Here is an 11,414-nt window from a genome sequence, read left to right as displayed (position 1 = left end):
TTTATATTTTACAATATGTTCTTTAATGTATGTACATTAAAAAAAAATGTTAAATTCAACTCAAAATCACAAATTCACAAAATTCACAAATTGAACAAAACCCATCAAAAAAATCCCAGCAAAATCAAAAGAACAATCACCTAAACAATCATTTCAGCAAGAAAAGAAAAAAACAAAATCTCAACAAAAACACCCCAAATTCACCACAAAATAAAAATTCAAAAAAAACCCATTAAAAATCCAAAACAATAAATCAAAAAAATCCTCACTTAATTCAATTTAGGGGAAGAATCACCCAATTGAGTTAGTACCCGTGCAATTGCACGGTTTTGATAGTTCAAATATTAAATCTCACAAGATCAAAATCAAAGTTAGCTTGATGTATGATAGTGATATTTTTCACATTATTTGATTATTCATTTACAATAATCTGTATCATGGTATTGCGTATCACAAGTTTAATTCAATGTTGAAAATAAAATTTAGAGATATAAAAGGGTTTATAGCCTTAACATATTTTACCCTTTAGATAAGAATGGCTCATACAAGTCATGCCCATTCATACATCTCTTATATTACCTAGGGATGGCAATGGGTCTAGGACTTGACCAAGACCTGGTTAGACCCGACCCATATTCTAGGGTATGGGTCTTAAATGGATTCGGGTTGAACCTGAATCAAAGTGCAATGAGTCAAGGTTCGAAAAGTTTAGACCCAGAACCCGACTCTGATCCGACCTATATATAGACTCGTGGATATTTTTTTTATGAAAAATGACATAAACCATAAGTTATCAAATCTAAAGATCAAATGAAAGAAAAATCTAAAGAACCTAACTCCAAACTATAGGCGCCACTTCTCCAAGGGCTCCAAGAGTCCAAGTCTAACGGATCCTAACTCTTACTCTCATCAAGTCTATTGCCGTATGTTTAGTAGTATGTTTTTTTAATGTATCTTTTCTTTACATGAAGTTTATTTTGATATGCAACTATGCAGCAAGATTGTTTAATATATCTATATGTATAGTCACACATGGAGTAGGATAGTTATACTATTAGACCCATTTTGGACCCGTTTTAGCTAGACTTGAGATTCGCTAAACCCAGTATATCTGGATCTATCTGAGATTGATTACTTAGATGTAGTGGATCTGGGACTCTAGGTCGTATCTGGATCCACCTCAAAAAATCCAGGTCTGGGTCTAGGTCTTGTTTAAATCCACTTGATTTTCATTATTACTGGTAATTAAAACATTTATTTATTCCTAATTTTGTTGTATTGATTGTGACAATTTAGTTTGGATTTTGATGTTATAGTGGGGTAGTTAAGTTTAAGGCTGTCAAATGGATCCTGTCGTGTCGGGTTCGTGTTTGTGTCAATATTAAATGGGTTGATAAACTCTTGACCTAAACCTAACCCATTTATTGAACGGGTTGAAAACCCTTGGCCCAAACCTAACCCGCTTAGTAAACAGGTTACTCAGGTAACCTTTAACCCACTTACTTCAGGACTATAGAAGACTTTAAAGTGAATTAGTAGTAAATTTTGTCCACCCAAACCAAATATTTTGCCGCTGTAAGATTTAGTAAAATATTTATGCTACCAAATTATGTGGTTTAGAGGGTTAGTAAGATTGGCATAAGAATATTGAATTATTTTGACTATTTCAATAGACAAGTTAAGCATGTCACATTCGGTTTAACGGGTTGATGTGCAACCCATTAACATAATCGGGTTATGCGGGTCGGTTTACGGTTGAAAATTTCAACCAAATCTAACCTGTTTAATTTCGTGTCGGGTTCGTGTCAACCCAATTACTTAAACGGGTCGAGAATTCTTGAGCCAAACCCGCTTATTTCGTGTTAGGTTTGTGTCGAGTTATCGTGTCGTGTCAATTTTTAACAACGCTAGCTAAGTTCGGTATTTTTTGTAATCGGATATCAAGTTTGGAGAAGTAGAATTAGAGGGTAAATGTGTAGACTTAGAGACTACTAAGTTAGGTTTTTTTTTGTTTTTAAATGTATTGCGTATGATGATATACTTTGTTGATAAAAAATGCAATTTTATGCTCTCAATTATAGATATATAACATGGATATGCGGAAATACTACACTATTTTAATCATATATATAATGTATAAAATATTTTAGAATCAAGAAATTTATTGACAAATTCATATATTATGCTTAAATATTCTCTTATTTTCTTCCCATATATCTTTGTTTATTATTCTTTATGACAATCTACTTTTTTGTTTGTTTTTTGACAAATATATTAAAACATTACATAGTGACTTAATACTCGTAATATTTTTACTATTCTAAATTAAAATATATTATTATAAATATATTTTGACTGCAGTTGAATATTTCACCTTACCTCAATTAGCTAGCCGTTAATCTATGTCATAAGCTATAATACAATTTTAATGATCATATAATGCTTTTATTTATCATTTGAATCTTCATTTTAATTTAACAAAAACAACTATAACAACCTAAGTTGGTCATTAAGAAGTATACAAGTGTATTTCCTAGTATATATATTGTATTCATCATTTATTTAAGATCATTTATCTTTATTCTATATTATGTGCCCTAAGCTACACTATAATATGAGTGATTAATGCTTCTATTTATCATTTAATATATTTTTTTTAATTAATAAAAACTTTAATCTTAATTTTTTATTTATTTTTTTTGAATAAAATCTTAAAGTTAATGGATATTTTGTTTGTTATTCTATATAGGATTCATTTATCTACTACAAAGTATATATTAAGACTCATACGAGTCATATCATATTCTACGTCATATAGATGAATCTTTTACATTAAAAAATTTAACTATCAAAGTAAGCTAACTATCAAGTAAGCTAACTATCAAAAAAATCTTCATGAGTCATTATGATCTAAAATGTAAAATATGTAAAGGTCATAAACTTTTCTTTGGGTAAATACAAGTTTATCTCCGAGATACACAAATATTGTTTATCACATGATATTTTCGTAAATAAATCAATAACTTTTTTCAATAAAACTGGGTCCCACAGTGATATGACTGGATAAAGTTGTTGATTTATATATTTACTAAAATGTCATGTGATAAACAATTTTTATTTATCCTAGTGATCAACTGGGGCTTCCTCCTTTTTTTATAGGCAAAAGCTAACGAACGTCCCAGGGGGATGGATTTGGATAAGATAGCTAAAAGTAGAAAGATTAGATTAAAATGAACATTAATTACACCCATCGATGTGTGATTTTGGCATGCATTCGCAAATTAATATATACCACTTTAGGAAATATTTTCAGTGCTTATCTAACGCCTCGAGGACGTTCGTTATATATATATATATATATATATATATATTTGTATATATATAAACTAAATTTTTTATTCAACATTTAATTATATTTATGACATGGAGTACTGTGATAATTAACATGGGTACACTTAATTGTAATGAATAATCAATTAATATAAACTATTTCACTATAATGCATTAAGCTAATTTTAGTTGACTTTGTGGGATTTGATGTTTGAACATTTAAAAACCTTGCAATTAAAGGTGTACCCCCTTAGATCCGCCACTGAAAATACTTTGTATTTAAGGAAATCGTTGTCTATTTAATTCAGTTTAGTAATTTAAGAAAATTTACACAAATTTCATTTAGGTTCTATTTGATTTGATCTTTGTTGTAAAATATTTTTATGAGAAATGAATTTTTTACTTAATTCTATATTTTTTTTACTGGTTATGAAGGGGTGGAATACAATTTTTTCAATGGTGGAAAATCTTTTCCTTTATAAAACAAGGTAAACTACATTTTCCTTCTCTCCTTTTTACTTTCCTATCCTCCACCCTAAAATTCCTTATTCTATTTTAATATTATTTTAATAGTTCTTGTAATGCAACCTAACAAAGAAAAATTGATTTGCAATTGTGCTTTTACTTGAAATTATCAAAAGCTAATTTTTTTTCATTTAAAAAGTTTCACCTTAAACTAAATAGGGCCTTAAAAGTATGACTCTAAAGTGTTGGTCGGGTCGAAATGAAAATTAAACTCTCATAACAAATTTCATAAAAATATCAAGAATTTAGTTATGTTGTTAAATTAAGGAAAAATTTAACTTTTATTCCCACTAAAATGCATCACTTTAATTTTTTCTACATATCTGAATTTTATTTTATTTTACTACTACCGAAAACACAAAAAAGAATATGCTACCCACTAACAGTTTTTGTTAAAGTAACCATTAGTAGGGCCCACTCTCCAACTATTAAATATTTTTTCAATTTGCGTGTCGAAAAATATTGAGCAAAGCAACAAATTTTTTAACATGCAAAATGAGACTTTTTTTTTTGGTCAATTTCAAGCTCAATTTAGACTCTTAAGAACTAAAATGACCCTAAAATCTTACCCGAGCAATTTACGAGGTAAAAGTAATAATAACACAAGTTTTGACACGTTAAGCGAGGCACTTATGGACCCTTAAAGCCAAAATAACCCCTAAAATCTTGATAAAATATTTTTCAGCACACAACTCGAAAATTGGTAACTCGAGCCTACCCTCTATTTTATGTTAGACTCAACGTCTTATGTTTTATACTAGTATATAGTTAGGCTCGAGTTTATGTTAAGACTCAATCACTCAATTTATGTTAGACTCAATGTCTTATGTTAGACTCAGTTTATGTTAGAATCAATGTCTTATGTTCACTCGGGTATTGGGTTAGGTTCGACTAAACCCAACTGAATCCGAGCTAGTTACCCGAACTTCTGATGCGAATTTGTGTGTCTAAAGTTGGTAACTCATTATATTCAATTGAAATGTTTATTTTATATTGGAAGAATTAAATATAGCAAATTTTTAATTTTACGTTGTATCAAGACATTAACCTAGAAACCTTAGGTCGTTTGTTATATATATCTCCCTCCGTTTCATAATGTTAGTCCCAGCCATATACTATTTTGGGCGTTTCAAAATGATCTACCCATATTGAATATGTTCCATTTTTAACTTAATTTTTTTGGAATTAATTGGTTGTGAATTGATGACATGACTCTATGCAAGGAAATCTCTACCTTGAATAATGCATTATAACTTATGCTTTCCCAAACAAAAAAAACCAAAAAACTTAAATAAAATAACTAATTATGAATTATTTTGTACTTTAGATTCCAAATATTCTTCTTTTCTTATTTTATGTAATTGATTTCATATGAGACTAACATTATAAAACGGAGAGTACTTGTTATACATTATACATTTACACACATTTCTTACACCACACCAAAATTCGGTTTTGTTTGTTATTCTCAAAGTTGTGGGCAAATGGCCTATTTCTGACAGAGGAGGTTTAGTTTAAGTCTCAAAATTGGGCTATTATGGCCCAAACAACCAGGTTTGTTTTTTTTTTTTTTTTTTTTTTTTTTTTTTTTTTTTTTTTTTTTAATGCCGCAGGCCTGCAACAGCATGATCATTTTTGTTTTGGTCCATAACCAATCCGAGCAAGTCCTCAGTCCCTTGATCCCTAGTAAACAATCCCAATTTCTCATATATAGTTAATTTATACCGTGAATACCATGCCATAATGTAAAAGAAAATTTATCACAAGATGGTATATACCAATATACCATGTCTCGATTAAAGAAGAGAGAAGGATAAGTAACTTGTGTACACTCTTGGGTTTTTTAAGTGCTGTAATTTGACTCCTTCACCTTTCATATGTATACGCTTTGTCACTTTGACAATTGTTAGAGATTTTATATATAAGATTAAACATAATTATGTGGAAATTTGTTGAAAATGTCTCAATGCAGACTTTTCGAATATCAACACCTTGTAATTTATAATTATTTCCGCGTAGGAAAATTTGTCGGTCTAATAAGGGGACTGACAAAAACTGAAAGAAATTTTTTTTTTTCTTTTTTTTTTCCTGTTTTATAGTTAGCACTTCATAAAAAGAGAAGGATCTTGTTAAACCAATACCTATTATAAATATATCCACCATAATTTTGAAAGTTAGACATATTGAGCGTGAGGAATAAAACAAGAATCTTCATCCCAAAAAAATTCCTAATAAGATTTTCAAGCTATTTTCAAATCTTAAATATTAAGAATTTAAAATACTCCGTAATGATCAAACAAAGTGAGTCAAGTCTTGCTATGTCATCGTTGAATACGTATATCATTATAGCAATGTGCCCTGTGGCCTGTGCCCATGTCTCTTCCATAACAACCCTCAATTTTGTAGTATCCACAAAATTTTGACACGAAGAAGTGTGAATAATAAACCCATGACTCTTTCATTCACTAAAGTTAAGAATATAAAGATCAGTATATCACGTGACAAGTGCGACCCACCCGCCATGAATATGGATAATGGTGTACAGTAATGGACTGATGACACGAACTTTATAATTCAGCTCCACGTAAATTTGTACACTAATTAACTTCTAAAACCACCTACTAAATACAAGTATTTTTCTTTTATATTTGTATTGAATTTTCCCAACTTTAAGAAGGCTTATATATATAGTCCCAAAAGATTCTCTATTTTTATTGACTAAATTCGATAAAACTGATCTGTACGTATTTTATGAATCTAGATTATCTGTACTCTAATTAATCGTAATTTTAAACACATTTAATTAATCCGAAATTACATTACTTGAGCTGGATCTGGACCGAATGTGTCTAATCTATTAACATGGAAGTCTTCCTTAATGAATGTTAGCCCTTGATCAATTGATAATGATAGGAAAATTAAAGTCCAAAAGATGGACAAAGATGCACCCTTCACAAAATTACAATGATAGCGTCTAGAATCAAACTATGGGAAAGACAATGACATGCATTTAGAGATTATAGATAATTGTATAGTCCAACAAACCTTATCTTCATGGACCACCCCTTAAATCAATTTCTTCGTATTTGCCCACAATAATAATCACTCTCCTTACTATTTCTTCGTCAACGACTTTCAAATTATGTTATTCGAATTTTTCATTTCACCTTAAATATATACTATACTATATCCTATATACTAATAATATTAAATTATTTAAATATATTATATAGATTTAAAATTATAAATTAAATAAGACACTTGAACACAGTATTCGTGTTGGATTGAATATCCAAGTCCTTACATAACTTAAAACCAAAAACCCCGGTCATTTTATTACCACTAAACTCAATACCGCTGGCTAATAAAATCTGTCTTATAAATATAACCATACTTCACTCAAACTAAAATACTTCCATCTCACTTCTTTTCTTTTGGTACCAAAATAAACCAAGTTACAAAATTCTTGTTAATCAACAACAACAATCATGTTGGCAATATTTCACGAGGCATTCTCTCATCCACCCGAAGAACTAAATAGTCCAGCTTCACATAGAGGTCCAAAAAAACCCAAATTACCAGAAGAAACCCTTTCTGATTTCATCTCTACCCATGATCCTCAAAACACCTTCTCCATGAGCTTTGGTCAAGCTGCTGTTCTTGCCTACGTTCGTCCTTACCCCGCTAATCCGCTTCATCAACTGTAAGTATTCGTCGTACTGAAAAATCCAAGTTTATCACCTTGATCAACAATTTTTATATATCTGGCCTTATATGTTATATGCATATCACTTGTCCAAACTTTTTATCTGATATTACTATAATACCCTTAATGAAGAAACTGTTTGTACGAGTGATATGCATATCAACGAGATAAATCGTGTAATGACTAATGACCTTTTATTTGGGATGTGTAGGTTATTTAGTGGAAATGATGATATATATTGCTTGTTTAAGGGGAGTTTGGACAATTTGTGTGGGTTGATAAAACAATATGGATTATCGAAGAGTACAAATGAAGCTATGTTGGTGATTGAGGCATATAGAACACTTAGGGATCGTGGGCCCTACCCAGCTGATCAAGTAATTAAGGATCTTGAAGGCAGATTTGGGTTTGTTGTTTATGATAGTAAGACTGGAACTGTCTTCACTGCTCTGGTAATTTTACGTAACTCTTATAAATAGAAAGTTGTTTTTTTTTTTTGGTAATTTTATTTTAAGACCTATTATTATGCATGAATCATTACCTCATTTCATTAGAGTTTTTTTTTTTTTTTTTTTTTTTTTTTTTTTTTTTTTTTTTTTTTAAGTATGTAATTAATCATATACTTGTGTAATATTCTCTATGATCTTGACCGCTTGCAAAAAGTAAGTTACAATATGATAATATAAGGTGATACTATTTCATAATGGTATCATTTTTTTTTTTTTTTTTTTTTTTTTTTGGTATGGAGAAAAGTGGTATCTCAGGATACTATATGGTGTTCAAAATTTCTAATCATAATCTTGATTTTGACAGTCTAATTGTTCTTACACTAACGATCAACCTCTCATATATCCTTGATATAGTTTGATTTAATAGCTAAAATCTTTAATTTATTACGAAAATCTAAAAAATATACTTTTTCAATAATCGCTTCCATCACTATTTCGGAGTAGTTTTATTTAAGTTGTGCTACATAACATGCATCAAGAAAAACTAATCATAAATTTTAAATAGATAACAATATGATCACCCATTATGTTTAATTTACAATATGCGATTATCAATTCTAAGATCAGGGGTTCCTCTTACTCGTAATATTATATCAAAGTCTAGATAAAAGTTTGAGATCGAATCGGCTGACTGAACCAAAGATTATTAATAGACCAAAGATCATATTGATATCTCATTATCTTGTGTATGTTATTTTTGAAGGGTTCGGATGGAGGAGAGAAGCTATATTGGGGAATTGCTCTGGATGGTTCAGTGGTAATTTCGGACGATTTGGAGGTTATTAAGGCTGGTTGTGCTAAATCTTTTGCTCCTTTTCCAACAGGTGAAGATTCCATATCTTCTGATTTCTAACTGAATTTGACTCTACTTATGAAATGTGTTTACACGTGTTGATCTTTATGAAAATCATGCTTTTTTCCACCGGTTTAGCTAAACATTATCTTTTTTTTTTTTTTTTTTTTTTCGACTTTGGGATAAGGGTATCTTATTTATTTATTTATGTGTACAGACGGTCCAATTATTACTTGCCCGTCTTCCAACAAGTAAAAGGACATTAGAAAGAAAAAGAGACTCATACAATAATTTGAAATAAATTCGTTAAGGAGGTCTAAGGTGAAAGTCGAAGTAAAAGTGTGTAAAGTAAAGATTACTGTGTATATGTTGTTTGCTTCGGTACATCAATATTTTTTGGTGTTTAGAGAGTTACAAAGGCGGGTGATGAGAATCGATCCCAGGATCACCTGGAATCGAGAGGAGAGCTCTACCCACTTGAGTTATCTCTCACTCTTTTTAGTACATCAATATTATATGAAGTACTTCGTATATGCTAAGAAATGTGGAGAATCTTACTCTTAAAAAAAGACGATAATAATAGGCTACGTAGCACAATAAAGCTTTTTTTCACGATGCCACCATAATTTCTTTGGGATCACTTAGGATCACTAAAGGTGAAATGCTAGTATATCTACCGTGCCTATCAATTTGAGATGTATGACATCATGGTTTTATTGTTGTATGCTTACCATTCACGGGTTTTGATATAAGTACCAAATGTAGCAAGAGAAGTCTATAATTATAGTGGGCTATAAAGAATTTGGGCCACAACCTAACAATCTTCACTCTTAAAGCAAGATAGATTTTATAGGCGAGGTTGTATAAGTCCAGGAGAGCCTTACAATGTTGAACTTCCACTAAGTTTAAACGATAACCAAACTTAGTGGTAGGAAGCGGCTTTGTAAGCATATAATTTCTTGATTATGAGCCTAATAAGGAAGAGTCATCATCAACCATAGTCCATAGAAGACTTGATGCTAACATGACATTGTTTTTAGGAAGTGGCATCTCCACTAATGATAACAGCTCTGTTAGACTCAACACTCAAGTTGTCACAATCTTTAACCCTTAGATTATAATGAGTTAAGGACCAACCAATGCAAGTACTATTTCCAGCCCTAGGAGCTAATTATTCATCATTAATATGAAACTATGGATAGTTGACTTTAAGAAAGTGATCATCAATAGTGTTATAGTTGACCAAATTTCCCAAATATATGAACTCCATAAATAGTGGTGATGCCATGATTTAGCATTAGAATGTTTGTTTTTTTTTTTTTTTTTTCTAAATAAAAAAAATGAGAATGGATCCTAGGATCACTGATACTAGACGGCTGGAAGTAGGAGGGAAGCTTTAACCACTTAAGTTGTCCCTCATAGTCTTAACATTAGAATGTTTACATTATATGTGGACTAATGATTTGAGTCTAGAAATAAGATATTGTTGGGTTATGGCCCAAATTCTTTTAGCCCATTATACCTTTGGATTTCTTTTGTTGTGATCAGGTTTGATTGCTTATCATCATGAAATCATGAGCATATGCTAGAATAATCATGTTGTCATCCATCTAATGTCATATATGCTAGACAATTCGAGCGTTTTATTGTATCTTTACTTAATTTGGATTCATATATTCAGAAAGAGATACCTCGGCATTTTGGCAATGTGAATGAGAGATTCTTTGTGCCGTGTTATGGTCCTTATTTTTGGAACAAGAAGCTTCCCCACATTTAATTTCTTGGCATGTATATAAGTATATTGCATTAGTTATCTCCATATATTTAATTAGAAGTAAGGCTTTATTGAAGAACGAGAAATACACACTTCATAAGTACAATGTCATCTTTGTGTTAATTAATCTACACATATTTTCACTTCCACAGTTCCACTTGAGAGCTTGGCGAATTTATTTCCAAATATCGCCAACATTGGGATAGTTAATTGATGCTAGGCCATATGTTCATTGCATTTAGAAAGCTTAACTAATGCATAAAGTGACGTAAATTTCTTGTTTATGGTTGGGATTGGGCAGGATTTATGTTCCACAGTGAAGGAGGACTGATGAGCTTTGAGCATCCGATGAACAAAGTGAAGGCAATGCCAAGAGTTGACAGCCAAGGGGTGATATGCGGAGCAAATTTCAATGTCGACAAGTTTAATCGCATTAATAGCATGCCTCGTAGTGGCAGTGCCACCAATTGGTCTCAGTGGGATGCTCACATGAATGAAGCTGTTTGATGTAAAAACATCCCCTACAATACTCTAGACCGCTGAACAATAATCGATCCTTGATGTTATCTTATGTTTAACTCTTTGACATATAAGAATTATGAGATATGGATCGTGCCATAAGTTGTACATATAAATACGTCTGCCTTCTTTTCTTTGTTTTTCTGTTTTCTACTATGTAATAGCATACGGATCAATGACTGAAGTTGGTTGTCTCTTGAGCTGTTTAGTATGCTAGCAGCTAGCTGTTACATCTTTCGTAGCGTTTTGTGACTTATA

At 30.9% G+C, this 11,414-nt stretch overlaps 1 protein-coding gene across 1 annotated transcript; it reads left to right on the top strand.

The window, feature by feature from the left end:
* Positions 1 to 7,145: 7,145 nt before the first annotated feature.
* LOC110693243 (stem-specific protein TSJT1-like) lies at positions 7,146 to 11,388 on the top strand. Its single transcript, XM_021870398.1, has 4 exons — positions 7,146 to 7,558; positions 7,773 to 8,013; positions 8,774 to 8,894; positions 10,939 to 11,388. Exons 1-4 carry the CDS (start codon positions 7,344 to 7,346, stop codon positions 11,142 to 11,144), a joined length of 783 nt encoding a protein of 260 aa, XP_021726090.1. The 5' UTR covers positions 7,146 to 7,343; the 3' UTR covers positions 11,145 to 11,388.
* Positions 11,389 to 11,414: the final 26 nt, after the last annotated feature.

This window comes from Chenopodium quinoa, unplaced genomic scaffold (genome assembly GCF_001683475.1).
Source record: "Chenopodium quinoa cultivar QQ74 unplaced genomic scaffold, ASM168347v1, whole genome shotgun sequence".
In the NCBI taxonomy this organism is placed as follows: Eukaryota; Viridiplantae; Streptophyta; class Magnoliopsida; order Caryophyllales; family Amaranthaceae; genus Chenopodium; species Chenopodium quinoa.
This window is presented reverse-complemented; position numbering and strand designations above follow the sequence as displayed.